Here is a 16,453-nt window from a genome sequence, read left to right as displayed (position 1 = left end):
TTTAATACACTACAAAATTTGGGTTTGGAATTCGTAAATAATCTCGACCATTTGATTTTAGTAATTCATAGTAGCCTTTATAGTATACAGGTTTATTATCAGTTTTTTCGGGGCGTAATTAAGTACTCTATAACCATAAAAACGAAAACACCACAATTTACTTGAAAGCTAGTATGAGAAGATACTTAAACATCAACTAGGCAAAAAGTTTAATTCGTGGTATTTCATAGAAAATGTAGAACTGGGATTTCAAAGAAAATGTCAAAAATGTTGAGTAAATTGATAAATATCATATTTAGTGATTTTGTTTGTGATTGTTTCATTAATATTAACTGTTCAGTAATTTTATTTAAGATTATTAGGAATGCAAATTCTAATAAAATAGATTGATAGATTTTCCTGTTCGAGGAGTACATTGGGTTTGTAGTTGAAATGTTAAATGTTGGGCTTTAATATTTAAGATTTTAAGTATTATGTTGAAACCATTTGTAGGTCCAAATAAGATGAGCAAATCCCAACTACACAGGTGTTTAATAGATTTTCCTGGCTTAATGTATAGAGTCCCATGTGAGCTCTAAAATTGGCCCAAACTTGCAAAATTCACATGAAAAGTAAGATGAAATTTCTCATTTTTTTTTTTTTTTTTTCAAACTTAACAAATTTAAGACAATTATTATTCTGGATGTTATTAATTTCAAGATTCTTTCTTTTTATGATTTTACAAATTCAAAATTCTTGATTTTCTATTTCATGTTAACAAGCTTAAAATTGTAGGTTGTTTATTTCTTGATGTTAGTGATTGGAACGTTTTATATCGTTCAAAATTTGTTTATCTTTCGAAAACTTTCCCAATTACGATGATGAATATTCCATAGCCATGACCAAATTGAAAGCATCTTATATTTTAAGCGCAAAATACCCGAACCCATCTGAAATCACCTTCAATAATGGCGTTCAAGTCACAAAATCTTGTATTGTTGTTTAAATCTTCAATTATTCCATCAGTGGCACCATGCACTTCTTGATAGAGGCACACAGCTAGGGTTTTAGAGGGTTTTAACTGGCGATTGATAACTTACGACCTACGATTCGACATGGATACCAACAACTTGGAGCAGACATTGCAGGAAGGAAAGCTTTACCGATATGTAAATAATCTAATCGTTGCTCATCTTCGAGACAACAATCTCACCCAGGTATTGCCCTTGTGCGCTCTGTTTTGTTCTTCGTTCAATTGATTTTAGTTTTAGTTTCTCGATCCCTCTAATCCCTACATTTGTAATCATGATAACTTACATCTCGATTATGTGAATCATACTACCAACTCTGTAAGACTGTAACTACAAGATTGATATGCATTCGAACTTTTCAACACAAGTTTGATTTACTACAAGTTTTGTAGCCGATTCGTTTCAAACTTTCAATTGCATTACTTACTTCTTTCTAGGCTGCAAGTGCAGTTGCTTCTGCTACAATGACACCACTTAACATTGAAGCTTCTCCCAACAAGCTCCTTGAACTGGTTGCCAAGGTTTGTTTTTTTTTTGACTTAATGTAGAAACGATGGCTACTCTTTTACAAATTTACCCTCAAACTTAATGATATGTCTGAAAAGTAAACAGGGTCTTACAGTGGAAAAAGATGAAACACTGAGAGGAGGAGTACCTTCATCTACATTGTTTGATTCAAACGCATTAATACCCTCAGCATATGGCTCAATACCACCTTCCCGAGCTGTTTCTGTTGATTTCAGGTACTTCTGAAATCAAATTTTCTTGGGGGTAGTTTGGTAATTTTACATTCATCGTAACTATCGCTTAATCAAACAGTGCTGCACATGATACAAAAGGCTCCTCAAAGAGTTTCCCAAAGCACGAAACAAGACATGTTTCAGAACATAAGGTATGCAATATGCTTCCATATGGACCATATGAAGTTAAGATTAAAGTTGGGGGGATAGTTAGGTCATTTTACATTTATTTTATGGTGTAGAATGTTGCAAGATGTGCAAGATTTAGTCCTGATGGAAGGTTTCTTGCAACGGGAAGTGCAGATACCTCAATTAAGTTATTTGAGGTAATAATCTTTTGTTATAAATCTATAATAGCTCCAATTTATTGTGGGGTATACAGATAACCCCAGTACTAAAAATAACAGAGAAAGAGAGAGATAATTTTGGGGCAAACTTTTCTGAGTTTTATTTATGCTTATCAAAAACGGGAAAACAACCTGCTACTTATCTAAACTTCATGCTAGAAATAAGGAAACAACTACCCACGTGACTACTAAGCTACAAAGAGGGAAAATGGCCTACATGGCCTTTGATTACTTCAACCTGACTTACGTAAAAGTAAATAAAAATAATAGATACTCAAAATTACTTAATTGCCCCCCATGTCTTCTGGATTAACCCAACAGACTCCCCTTTAATCCAGAACTCTTCGTGTCCTTCACCCCAAGGAGTCTTCGCATCTCTATGAAATTGACTTTGGCTAAAGACTTTGTGAATATGTCGGCTTTTTGTTCTTTGCTGCATACGAACTTGACGACCACCTCTCCCCTTTCTACACACTCCCTGATAAAGTGGTATCTTGTATCTATGTGTTTGCTCCGTCCGTGAAAAACCAGGTTTCGAACTAAGTCAATCGCTGACCTGTTATCGAGGTAGAGGGTCACCGGTTTTATTTTCTCACCAATTATTCCTTTTATTAGCCGACGGATCCATATCCCTTGACACGTTGCTGACGTAGCAGCCATGAATTCTGCCTCACATGATGAGAGAGCCACACATCTTTGTTTCTGTGAGGCCCATGCTACTAAGCTTGCATTTAGATAAAATGCCATGCCACCTGTACTCCTTCTATCATTCAAATCTCGTGCATGGTTGCTATCTGAATACCCAATGATTTCAGTTTCATCTTTTCCTCTTTCATAAATCAGACCAAAATCGATGGTCCCTTTGATGTACCTCAGTATCCTCTTGACTACCTGTTGATGTTGTACAGTGGGTCTTTCCATGAACCGACTCGCCATGCCCACTGCGTAGGATATGTCAGGCCTGGTGTGTGTAAGGTATTGGAGTCCACCAATAATGCTTCTATACTCCGTTGGGTTTACCGGTGTGCCTTCTTCATCCTTGGTAAGCTCCAACTTCGGTTCCATGGGATATAGAGAAGGATTGCATTCTGTCATTCCAGCTTTTGTGAGGATACTTCTGGCATACGCTGTTTGCTTTATACTTATGCCATCTTGATGTTGAGCTACTTCTATTCCCAAGTAATATGAGAGAGTACCAAGATCACTCATCTCAAATTCATCATTCATTTGTTGCTTGAATTTAGACACCTCCACTTTACAATTACCTGTCACAATTAAATCGTCCACATAAACTCCAACGATTAAGAGCTTACCATTCTTGCTTCTTGTATACACCGCATACTCTTGAGGGCATCTTTGAAAACCCATAGCTTTCAGACTTTTGTCGAGACATGAGTTCCAGGCTCTAGGTGCTTGGCGAAGGCCATAGAGAGCCTTGGATAATTTCAACACCTTTTCAGGTTCCTTTGGGTTTACGAATCCTTCGGGTTGTGACACATATACTTCCTCCTTTAACTCTCCATTTAGGAAGGCAGATTTGACATCGAGATGAAAAACCGGCCACCCGTGTTTACCTGCTATGGCGAGTATGATTCGGATTGTTTCAATTCTTGCGACGGGAGCAAATACTTCATCGAAATCCAACCCTTGCTTTTGAACATACCCTTTTGCGACTAGTCTCGCCTTATGCTTCAAGACTTCTCCTTGCGGATCTCTTTTTAACTTATACACCCATTTCAAGCCAATAGGCTTTCGACCTACCAGTAAATCAACGAGCTTCCATGTGTGATTTCTCTCAATTGCTTCAAGTTCCGACTTCATCGCCTTGACCCATTCTCTTTTTGTAGAAGCCATGGAATAATTAACGGGTTCATCCATGTCTTGCATAAATAAAAGCTCGTCACATTCTTCATATAATTCAGCCAAGGTTCTGTATCGCTTTGGTGCACCGCCTCCTGTTGATGATGAGGCTGGACTAGTGGACCCTACTGAGCTTGTTGGTGTTGTCGGGATGGGTGTTTGTTGATGATCACTTGACTGGGTATCTTGTTCTAATGGGGATTCGTGAACCACTTCTTCACTTACGTAGTCATCACCTGGTGCATGGTTTAAAGGAGTGAGTGGGTCAACACCTTGTACCTCATGTTCTTGATCTTGTACCATGGTTCCAAATGTGAGAATTACTCCAGGAGTTGCTCGAATTTTCTTAGCTGATTCCCATGGCCAAACCTTGTTTTCTTCGAAATACACATCTCTACTCACTCGTATCCTTCCCGTGTTTGGGTCCAACAACCTGTAGGCTTTACTTCCTGCTTCCATTCCCAAGTGTACCAATACCTCACTACGATTATCAAGCTTTTGCAAGTTCCCTCGCATCAGCTTTGCATGAGCTAAACACCCAAACACTCTAACATGCTCTAGATTTGGTTTCCGCCCGGACCACACCTCATAAGGTGTTTTGTCTCCCAATGCTTTCGTTGCCACACGGTTAAGGATATAAGTTGCATGTCGTGCTGCTTCTCCCCACAAAACCTTCGGAATCTCCATGCTACTTAACATGCTTCGTATCATCTCCACAACCGTGCGGTTACGCCTTTCGACAACGCCGTTTTGCTGTGGCGAATATGGTGCTGTAAAATGGTGTCTTAAGCCTGATTCGTCACAATACGCTTCAAATTGTTTTGAGAAAAACTCGCCTCCTCGGTCTGTTCGTAACACTTTCATCTTTTCACCCGTTTCATTCTCAACAAGCAAACGGAATTTTCGAAATACCCCTAATGCTTCATCCTTATCTTTTAACAAATATAACCACATCACACGACTGAAATCATCTACAAGTAACAGGAAACACCTGTTTCCAGATGGTGTAGAAGGCGTGATCGGACCACAAAGATCTGCATGTATCAGTTCTAATTTAGCCTTGGCTCTATAAAATGTGTGTGTAGGAAATGGATTTCGAGAGTGTTTACCATCTATACAACCTTTACACAGCTGTACAGGCTGCTCCACGTTGGGCAATCCCAATACAATCTTTTTCTCTGCCATCCTTTTAAGTGATTGAAAATTCACGTGCCCTAAGCGGGCATGCCACAACCATGATGTTTCTTCACTACTCCCTAGCAAACACTTTGGTTTTGCCTCATTTAGAATGATCTTGTAGAGACGGTTAGGGGATCTTTTTACTTTCATTAAGAGTCTTCCAGTTTTGTCACGAACCCATAAAAACGAACCTTTCATGAGAATCTCATCACCAGTCTCCGCTAATTGCCCCAAGCTTATTATATTGCTACATAGACTTGGGATAAAATACACCTCCTGTAGCACTCGTCTTTCATCTGTCTTACATTGAAAGACAATGGATCCTTTGCCTTCTATCCGCACCTTAGACGCATCTCCAAACCTTACGTAACCCCGAATACCTTCATCAAGTTCCTGAAACTTATCTTTGTCGCCTGTCATGTGGTTCGATGCCCCGTTATCCAGGTACCATACTTTCGTCCGGTTCTCTATATCTTTTGAACTCTTTAACTTTGGTACTACATGTTGTTCGTTCAGATACACTTCCTCTTGGGCTTCAACTGGTTGAAACTTAGCTAACAAAAGTGCTGGTTCATCTTCATCTTGGCCTTGGGTCAGATGCACCTCCTGATTCCTTTCCTTCCGTGGGTTCTTGGTTGGTACTTAGGCATATACCGTGAGCTCTGATACCAAATTGTGGGGTATACAGATAACCCCAGTACTAAAATAACAGAGAAAGAGAGAGATAATTTTAGGACAAACTTTTCTGAGTTTTATTTATGCTTTATCAAAAACGGGAAAACAACCTGCTACTTATCTAAACTTCATGCTAGAAATAAGGAAACAACTGCCCACGTGACTACTAAGCTACAAAGAGGGAAAATGGCCTACATGGCCTTTGATTACTTCAACCTGACTTACGTAAAAGTAAATAAAAATAATAGATACTCGAAATTACTTAATTGCCCCCCATGTCTTCTGGATTAACCCAACATTTATAAATACAAACATTATTATGTAACAAATTTGTTGTCATTTATTTACAGGTGGCAAAAATCAAACAGATGTTGCTGCCAGAGGGAAGAGATGGTCCTGTAAGACCTGTAGTACGGACATTTTACGACCATCTACAGGTAATTCTTTCTTCATTTAAAAGAAATTGTTTTTTTTTTTTTTTTTTTTTTTTTTAAAGTTGATAACTTTTTTTGAAAAGGGCAAAAAAAAAAGGATTTAGGGAAAAATGGCTTAATGGGTAATGATGTTTGTCTAGATAAAGTGTTGTATACATGAGATTTGTTTCTGTTTTAGATTGAATAAACCGTTTGAAGGAGACTAAATGACCATTTTGCCCTTGCATTCCAAAAATAAATTTCGTAACAACCATAAAAGCCTAAAATGCCTAAATTACCCTTCCACTACCAGAGATGCTCTTTATTTTGTTGAATTCCCCTTTTTACCCCCTTCAGAATGCTTGACTAAACTTAGCATTTCATCATTTTATTGATTTAGCCACTGAACTATTATTATAAGAAAAAATAAAAAGATTTTTTTTTTTATATTTATGCAGCCAATAAACGATGTAGATTTCCATCCTCACAATACTATTTTGATATCTGGGGCCAAAGATCACACAATAAAGTATGATCCTAAATCCATAACTGTTTAATCTTTTAATAAATAGCATCTCAAAGCCTATAAATTATCAATTACATTAATATTCACCACAATTCAGGTTTTTTGACTTTTCCAAGACAGTTGCAAAAAGAGCATTCAGGGTTATCCAGGTTTATTTCTTATCTTATCATAAAGCATAATTCATAATTCATCACAAACATATAATTTAAATTTCTTACAAATAATTTTTTTATTTTCTCATTCTTTAAATTTTTTTCAGGACACTCACAATGTTCGATCTGTATCTTTTCATCCTTCTGGAGATTTTCTTCTTGCAGGGACAGATCATCATGTCCCACATTTATATGACATCAATACTTTCCAGTGTTATCTCTCAGCAAATGTACAAGAAATCGGTGCCACAAGTGCAATAAATCAGGTACAACCAATAAACACATTTTAAAAAAAAAATAAAATAAACAATCGGTGTTTTTTTGTAGGTGAGATATTCATGTACAGGTGGCATGTATGTAACAGCTTCGAAAGATGGTGCTATTAGAATATGGGATGGGGTGAATAGTAATGTTGTTAGGTCTATACTTAGTGCACATGGGTCAGCTGAGGCCACTAGTGCAAATTTTACAAAAGATCAAAGGTAAAATATTTTTATTTTTATCATTTTATGTGAAAAACGACACATTATATTTGGGTTTTTTTTCCTTTTTTTATTTAGATATGTTCTTTCATGTGGAAAGGATTCATCTGTGAAGCTTTGGGAAGTTGGAACAGGGAGATTAGTGAAGCATTATCTTGGAGCTACACATACACAGTTGCGATGCCAGGTAAGCCGTTACAAAATGCTGACGTGTCAAATAAGTTTTTTGACTTGCTTGCTGACATGGACTTGTTGTCTTATATTCTTCAGGCTATTTTTAATGATACGGAAGAATTTGTATTGTGCATTGATGAACCTAGCAACGAGGTTGTTATTTTTTATGGTTTGATTTGAATTGAATATGATTTATAATAACTGATGTTATGTTTTTTGATATACAGATAGTTATATGGGATGCTGTTAGTGCAGAAAAAGTGGCAAGATGGCCTTCGAACCATGTGGGCGCACCAAGGTGGCTCGAACACTCACCCACTGAGCCAGCGTTTGTGTCATGTGGTATTGACCGGTCAATAAGATTTTGGAAGGAAACTCCTTAGTGGCTCGGTGACTTTGAGTTGGCTACATTGGTGAGTTGTAATCATGTGATAAACAAGAAATATGGGTCAAAGGTGATGTGATTTTGTGTCCATATAGATTTGATATGAGAAATGAATATTTGACACATGAAAATTTAAACCAAAAAAAGATTGATGTAAATTAATGAAGTTAATCTTGGACATTTAGATTGGTTCGACTCTTTTGAGTGTTTGGCAATGCCTTCATTCTTGACATGGTTTAAGATCTCCATCAGGAAAAGGTCTACAAATGTCGATTATTAGTTCAAATATTCACACCTTGTATTTCCCTTGAACTTCGTATCTTGTGATATATCGTAGCAATGTTGATGCCAAAGTCGTTAAGACTGGGATCATATGTATGATTGCTTTTAGCTTTGCAACATCAGGAATTGAGATCTTAAGATCCACCAAAAATGACATAATTGTTGGTTTAAAAATTAAATAGTAAACTCATGTTTTAGGAATCTGTAAAAATGAAAACATAGTTATAAATTGATGCGGACCACATAGATGATTTGGTTGAAGCTTTTATGGACAAGTGGAAGAAAGATAAACGGGCCAAAAGAGGCCAACTTGAAATGAACATAATTTTTGATCCGTAACGAATTTGGAGACGTGTGATAAATCGACAGGCCGAAGCTCCTAACAAGTCGACAAAAAGGGTCGACCCTCAAATCCCACTGTTTAGGCCCCCAAATATCAATTTTTCCTAATTTTCGATATTTTTCGTTTTTGTTTTATTCTGTTTTTTATGACAAAATAATTGTTTTCTTTATTTTCTGAATTTCTCTTTTCTTATTTAGAAGGTTATTTAATAGAACTTATTGTTGATATGAGTTTTCCAAGTTTGGTTGTACCTATCAAATTTAGCATCGTGCATTGTAAGTCATGAAAAACATCTTCAATTTCAGTAATAAACAAGTATTGATTTTCTCTCTATTTTTTGTTTCCGTTCTGTGTCATAAATTCATTTAAAGGCAAGACTAGATCTCGATCCCACGATCATACGATCTCGTATGCGATCTTTATAAAGGGTTCAATGTAAGCCTTGAAAGACATCTTGAATTTTAGTTAGGGCTGTCAAGTCGGGCAGTCGTGTCGTGTTTTTATTTGTTTTTGTCTGACACGACACGACACAACAAAGTTTTGTATAACACGAACACGACACTACACGATGTCGTGTTTTTTTTCATTAACACAAAAACGAACCAATTAAAACACGACAACTCGACACGACACGACATATCATATTACATAACTACTAGTGTATTTCATTCATACTTAAAGATATATAACACGATAAAAATGACAAACACGAAAAACCCGATAACCACATGCTTAATCGTGTTGATTTATGAACACGAACACGACACGACATCATGTTTTTTAATCTTGACACGAACACGAATTCAAATTTTGATTTCGTCCCGATTTCGTTTCGTTTCGTGTATTTTTGTCGTGTCGTGTCATAAATTGACACCCCTAATTTTAGTAATAAACAAGTATTGAGTTTCTCTCTATTTGTTGCTGCCTTTTGTTATGTGTTATAAATTCATTTAAATATAGAACCAAATCCCAATCTCAATCATGATCCTACGATCTCGTATGCGATCTTATATCAATACGATCTTTTACGTTTTTCAAATGTAGGATTGTAAGACCCTTCAATCAAGATTGAAATCTTGACAACGCTTGATTGATGCCATAACATAGTTAAGTCTCCATGTCTTGCCTTATCTTATGTGAATTCTCATTAACATCAAGCAATAATAGAGATTTGGCCATCCACACATAATCTAAATAGGTTTCCCTCCAAACAACAAAAATCAATGATTTCCGAATTTAATTAAATAGTAATTTTATAAAGACTGGAAGTAAATGAATAATCATAATCATTTAACTTATGTACACATACGGAATTTCGAGCTATGCTCGATACATAAAAATTCAAAGAGAATCCACCTTCTAACATTAAAGATAAGGTTCCTTAGCTTCCATGTTCAAATCATTTCCATTCGTTTAGTTTATTTCTTATCTCGAGATTGTATATGAAATCCTTATAGAGAACTTTAAATGCATACCATGGAACCATAATCAATCCACCATGTATTTAAACGGGAATGTTGACATCAAGTGATTCGTAAATTATATGAGTATGAAGATAACATTTATTTGTTGACCATTCGTTCAACTTACGGCAATCCAATTGGAAGTGCCATTTTTAGCGGAAAAATTACATCGGGGAGGACCCTTGAAATTGCTAGGAATCAAACTCGTACTTTTACTCGTTTTCTAATCCTTAGACTCTCCATCCTTAACATTTACCCTTCCTCTTTTTAGAGTAGTAGAGGTAGCATGGGCAAGTAGGCAACCTCAAGCTTTTTAACTTTAAGGCACTATTGTTATGTACACATAAATCAAGTTAATCCAACAGATCAAGAATACTAAAACTTACTTGGAGATCTGATCTTTATAGGCATGTTAAAAGACAATGATACTACGGAATAGTTTGACCAAAGAATAGATTTATTCTCGTTATGATACTTAATCTTCTTGGAAAGATTATGAGGCAGAATATTTGTGTTATAAGGATAGGTCTCTCATCTAATGAGAAAATCAATTGACAACACCCTAAAGTTACTTCCATCAAGTAACAATTCAAATTGATCGGAGTACCTATCGTGTCATCTTGACATAATAATACAAGCCATACATATATTGTGTCAAATCATGAACAAACTATTTGAATCTTCAACCTTGTAACAGACCAACTATTGCATCTTGTATCTATGTATCTATGATCTTCTTTTCGAATCTTGGACTGTGTTAATTTGGTCAAAAACTAAGGCTTTTGCATTCTGTTCCCTCATGAATCCATGAAAGACAATTAACCTCCTTCCATACATGTGGAATTTGAAAGTGGTTGTTGCAATGTTTGCCAATGGATAAAAACAATGTCTAGAGCAACAGGGAAACACTATCTTGGGTTTATTTTTTGATAAAAAAAAAACTAGGTGTTCAGTGTTCTAATGTTTGCCAAATAACAAAATGAAAAACAACAAGGGAAACATAATAAAATTCAATGATAAGATCATTGTACCGATTTATATTTCATATCACACCTTCAAAATCCCTCAATAAGCTCGCCTTTGAGCTTTCTTTGGCTTCTTCACAAAACTCAACCTGATCTGCTTAAGCCTTCTCCTCTTCCTAGCCATCTTTTCTGGTAATGTCTCCCGCTTCTTCTCCTTCACCATTTTTGGTTTCTTCATAAACCTTGGATCCAATTTATAAGCTTTCACTACAACTCCTACACCCTTACTTTCAGCTTCTTTAAAAAGAACATTCGCCTTTTCAACACGCCCATGAGCACAAAGCTTCCCCATCAATAGATCATAAGTCTTGATCCCAGGTTCACAACCATCTTTCTTCATCTTTGCAAAAACAGTCAACGCATGGTCAATCCTCTCAATTCCACACAGAATCTTGAGAAACTCATAGTAAGATTTCTTATCGAGTGCTTCACCAAATCCAGCAGATTTCATCTTATCGATCATCTCATCACCCTCTCCTGTTCTTGCAGCTTGATATAAACTCTTGATTAGAACAAGAAATGTTTTCTCATTTGGATGACACCCCCATTCACCCATTCGATCAAACAAATTCATTGCTTCTTCAGTCTTACGAATTTTGCAAAGATTATTAATCAAGACGTTGAAAGTTTCCACGTTTCTTGGAACACCAGCCACATCCATATCGATCAATACTTTTTCTGCTTCGAATTGTAAGCGAAAGGGATCTTTCTTCCTACAAAGCTTACACACACAATCAAGAATGGCGTTATATGCCACTGGACCGATTTCAAACCCTCCTCTATACATCTCTTGTGATAACCTCCGAGCTTCATCAAGCTTTCCATCAACACACCAACCTTTAATCAATGTATCACAGATGAATTCATCTGGGAAAAACTCATTCGCGACATTTGTAACCATTTTCTCAGCGTAACTAGCAAATCCATGTTCACATAACTTAGACACGATGAATTTCAGCGAATCCATATTCCTCACGAAGGCGTAATCACTCTCCATTTTATCAAAAAATGCAACCGCCTGCGTCGGTCGACCAGCTCTAACCAAACGATCGATGGATGATTCAAATGTCTTAACGCCCGAAATACCTTTGCTGGCTACAAGAAGTTCGTGGGTTGCCTTGAAATCCTTACGCCGACCAAAGTAATCGATGAAATAAGCCAAAGTTTCGTCAGTTAGCTTAAAGTCAGTTCTTGTGGATACCCATTTATGGAAATCGAGTGCTGTGCGTCCCGATTCCGGGGAGAGATTGAGTGCAGTGAGAATAATATTAGAGGTGAGAGTGATATGAGAGAAGCTTAGGTCAAGGCGATGAGGGAGAGGGAGAGATTGCTCATTTGGGTCTTTGAGGAGCTCATACGAGAGAGATTGTGCAATGTCTTGTGAATCTTCAGGTGGGGTTTCGATTTGGGTTTGGGAAGAGAAGAATTTAGAGAACGGGGGAAAAGGTGTAAAAAGAGAGTAGGGTTTAGAGAGCGAGGGTTTATGGGGGTGGAGAAAATGGTGGATTGATCGCAGTGGTGGCGGCGGCGGTGGAGGTGGAAGTGATGAAGAGAAGTACCGACGGCGGAGCAGGATCCGAAGATGAGCCGCCATTAACGGCGGAGACGGTCTAGGCATCGCTGTTTCAGAGCAGGAGAAAGGAAAAAAGAGGAGAGCTTTGTGTAATTCAAGATTTTAAGATCGTTCTTCGAAACCTAAAACGACTTGACCCGGATTATTTCATCCGACCCGAAAGTTAAATCCGGGTTGTGTATATTGTTATGTAGAAAGACGACACTACCCAAGTACCCGACTTTTGGACTTGTTATTTTTCCATAATTTTAGAGGGTATAAGAGTCTTTTTGCATCTAAATAATATGAGAGGCATATAAGTAAGTGGATAGAATGAGAGAGATACGATATATGTAGGATGATGTGGTTGCCATAAAATCAAGAGACTTCATCTAGTTCCTGGGTTTTTTGGCCAAAAAATCAAAAAAAGGTACAAATTATGAATTTTTTCTTTGTAATTCTTCTTTACCCATTTCATGTATGAATGTGTTCTTATGTTTTAATTTTTATCCATCCAATAGGTTGTTCCAAATTAGTTAATTTCACTCCCAATTTGTTAAGTAGAATAGTGGATTATCTGATTTTGGGGAAATGCATTAGCGAAAATTGCATATTTGTTGTGGTTGAGTGAGTGATATTAGATCATCTCCTCATTATGTTTAAAATTGAAGAATTATGTAAATTTGTTATTCGAGAACAGAAAGAGCAATACATTGCAAAAGAAACTCCAATTTATGTATCTGTATATGTATCAATGAGAAGTAACACTACGTTACCTTCGTTATAGCGTCATGAGTCTGTCTATTACCCTGTATCTTTTCCATTTTGTTATGATGAAGTTCCCAATGCCCACCTGGTGTTCGATGAAAGTCCTGAATGAAAGTACCTTGATAATGCACATGTTATCGTATTTATTTTACATTTGAAAAACCCAAATCTTGGATATTGGTTTGTTGTGCAATGTGCAGAGCAAACCAAAGACAATGTTGTCTTTGCAACAGTTACCATGTATTCATCTGAATACAAACAGTCGCTTCCAAAGAGGCGTGCCTTTTGTTGTTAGAGCAGAGCAAATATCGTCCCCTTCAACCACTCTCCAAGGTACACATCTGTAGAGAGATATTTTAACCTGGTTATTTATTTATTTATTTATTTTTTATTTTTTACAGATAAAACAGGGAGGCGCCAACTACTTGCCACTGGGGTAACAATAGTGCCTTGGTTTCTTTTGTCATACCAGAAATCAACAGCATGTACGTATTCTTCCATGCTGATTAATGATTATGATTTATTTGGCCTAAAGCTGATAGATATTTGTTTGTCTGAATGATTAAATAATTCATGGGTTTCTAAGAGTAAACTTTTGATATGGCTCTCAGTTGCTGCAGAAAATGCAAAGGGATTTTTACCTGTCACTGATAAGAGTGATGGATACTCATTTATCTATCCCTTTGGATGGCAGGCTTGATTCTTTTTCTTTTTCTTTTTTCTTTTTCTTTTACTTCCTCATTTCTATAAATCTGTTTGGTGAAAAACATTAATGAAATGCTCTTCAATTTCCTTTTTTCATTGAAGCAGGAGGTTGTTATTGAAGGGCAAGACAAGGTTTTTAAAGATGTTATTGAACCTCTAGAAAATGTAAGTGTTACTGTGTTCCCTACAAACAAAGAGGACATAAGAGACCTTGGTTCCCCACAAGAGGTTGCTGCAGCTTTAATTAAGAAGGTTCTTGCTCCCCCATCACAAAAGACCAAGCTACTTACTGCAGCCGAGGTTATATCCGTAATTTTATCTCACATTTCTCCATTATTAATTTTAATGGTTTCTTAAATTTATCACCATTTTCATTTTCATTTCGCAGCATGACGTGGATGGGAAAGCTTATTACACCTTTGAATTTGTGGCTCAAGCCCCAAACTTCACTCGCCATGCTCTCAGTACTATCGTCATCGCAAACGGTATATATAAATATTTACACATTTTCTCCCCTTCAGTCACAGTCACAGTCATAGTCACAGTCTGTCTGTTCTTTTTTGGCAGGGAAGTTTTACACTTTGACAACGGGGGCAAACGAGAGAAGATGGGGGAAGATGAAAGACAAATTAAACACCGTTGTTGATTCCTTCAAAATCTTTAATGTCTAAGACATTCACTCATTGTTTTCAACTTCCTAGCTAACACTACAGGCTAGCCCAATTCCATATATATAGTTGAGCATTTTGTGTCTTGATTCTTGAGTGATTGCATTTTCATTTAATTTCAAAGATGTGTGTTTATATTTATAGTCCGTTAATGTGAAGGAAAAGTTATTATTTACGATTTGTCTTGAATTTTCGTTGCTTTTGTTATTAGTTAACCAACTTTTATATGAAAAAAAGTTGCGTTTGGTAAAACAGTTAACTGTTACCCATTTGCAGCTTGTACATCGTCTTACAATAAAAGGGCTTTTGGATTTGGTTCCCCTATGTACCACCAACTAGGGTGTAATCGAGTCGAGTCGAGTCGGTTACTGCCAAGCTCGAAAGACTCAAGCCTTAATTTTCAAGCTTGAACTTGATAAAGTAATCGACACTTTCGAGCATTGTTCGACTTGACTAGATTAATTATTAAATAAATAAAATAACATTAAATTGCAATAGAAATATGAATAAGCTTGCAAGCTCGATTCAACTCTATTATATGAAATATGAATAAAATAAGAGACAAAAGTGTAAATATGGCTCAGCTCGATTAAGCTCGTGAGCTTCACGAGCCAAGCATTCCAATACCTGAACTTGATTCGATAGTATACTTGAGTAGCTTGAGCTTGAACTCGACTTGACTTGAACTGAATCAATTTCAAGTAATTTTCGAGTCGGTCTTGAGTATCTCGGGAGTTGACTCGACTCGATTACAACCATACTAACAACTTTTATTATAACAAATAAGCCTAATCGAGGAGATGTTAGATGTTAAAATTATAAAAAGAGATATCTAACATTTAGTTACATTTTTTGGAACGACATAATTTTATTAGAAAGAAGTTAGAAAAGACTAGTTACAAAGAAGTAAAAACTAAGGTTGGGTTTTGCAACCAAGAAACCCACAACAACTTAGCTTTTTTGCACCTATTAGAAATCCAAAAAAATAATTAGTTTACAACATCATAAAAAATAACAGATTTCCTAAGTGCGCTCATCCCAAAAATTAAGAAATTCTGAAAATTCCAAATACAATAGAAAGTAGTCAATACCGCTGCATCAAACGCCTTCCACTGGCCTTCGACCAACTGAACTGAGCCAGAGCCAAACTAGGAGACTAAACCGAGTCAGACTAGGAGACTAAAGAATGAAGAGAAATGGGATTAATGAGTTGAATCCCACACCAGATCGCAATACGAGCCCACAACTCCACCAACTCTCAACAATCGGAAAACAAATGATGGATCTTCTCCAATGAAAATGAGAAACTGGATACATAATTGACTCCATCAATTTGCAATTTGAAGATTGGACTTAAATATGATTGTACCAATTGCATACCTTATAAGCAATCATGATATATGATGGGGGAAATGACATTGTAGCCCTACAATGTTTTCGAAATTTGTCTAATCAGTCCCTAAACTTATTTTATGGCTTTATAGGGGGATAAATGACTTATTTCACGTTTAAATAGTCCTTTTGGGAATTCCGAAGGGTAAACCGGTTACCCATTGTCACTTAGATAATACTCTTGACCCACTTCCTTGAACTACTTCTCGTCATCCGCTTCCCCTTTTATCTTCTCAATTAATGAAATACATCATATGACATGTGTGTGTACATCGAGTGTGTGTATTGTGTGGTTGTGGTTGTCCAAAAGGA

The 16,453-nt window shown here is 36.6% G+C and overlaps 3 protein-coding genes across 3 annotated transcripts; 2 read left to right on the top strand and 1 right to left on the bottom strand.

The window, feature by feature from the left end:
* Positions 1–738: 738 nt before the first annotated feature.
* LOC145052475 (Transducin/WD40 repeat-like superfamily protein) lies at positions 739–8,127 on the top strand. Its single transcript, XM_079000301.1, has 13 exons — positions 739–1,196; positions 1,448–1,531; positions 1,623–1,753; positions 1,830–1,902; positions 1,993–2,076; positions 6,162–6,248; positions 6,683–6,753; positions 6,848–6,899; positions 7,010–7,168; positions 7,230–7,384; positions 7,463–7,571; positions 7,655–7,711; positions 7,786–8,127. The coding sequence occupies exons 1-13, from the start codon at positions 1,095–1,097 to the stop codon at positions 7,939–7,941; spliced, it is 1,320 nt and encodes a 439-aa protein (XP_078856427.1). The 5' UTR covers positions 739–1,094; the 3' UTR covers positions 7,942–8,127.
* A 2,794-nt stretch (positions 8,128–10,921) lies between these two features.
* On the bottom strand, positions 10,922–12,730 carry PNM1 (Pentatricopeptide repeat (PPR) superfamily protein). Its single transcript, XM_079000299.1, has one exon. The coding sequence runs from the start codon at positions 12,672–12,674 to the stop codon at positions 11,097–11,099; it is 1,578 nt and encodes a 525-aa protein (XP_078856425.1). The 5' UTR covers positions 12,675–12,730; the 3' UTR covers positions 10,922–11,096.
* Positions 12,731–12,926: 196 nt separating this feature from the next.
* PPL1 (PsbP-like protein 1) lies at positions 12,927–14,924 on the top strand. Its single transcript, XM_079000300.1, has 7 exons — positions 12,927–13,038; positions 13,577–13,709; positions 13,778–13,861; positions 13,988–14,070; positions 14,187–14,381; positions 14,470–14,566; positions 14,649–14,924. Exons 2-7 carry the CDS (start codon positions 13,592–13,594, stop codon positions 14,750–14,752), a joined length of 681 nt encoding a protein of 226 aa, XP_078856426.1. The 5' UTR covers positions 12,927–13,038; positions 13,577–13,591; the 3' UTR covers positions 14,753–14,924.
* Positions 14,925–16,453: the final 1,529 nt, after the last annotated feature.

Source organism: Lactuca serriola, chromosome 5, assembly GCF_051521515.1.
Source record: "Lactuca serriola cultivar US96UC23 chromosome 5, Lser_US96UC23_V15, whole genome shotgun sequence".
Lineage (NCBI taxonomy): Eukaryota > Viridiplantae > Streptophyta > Magnoliopsida > Asterales > Asteraceae > Lactuca > Lactuca serriola.
This window is presented reverse-complemented; position numbering and strand designations above follow the sequence as displayed.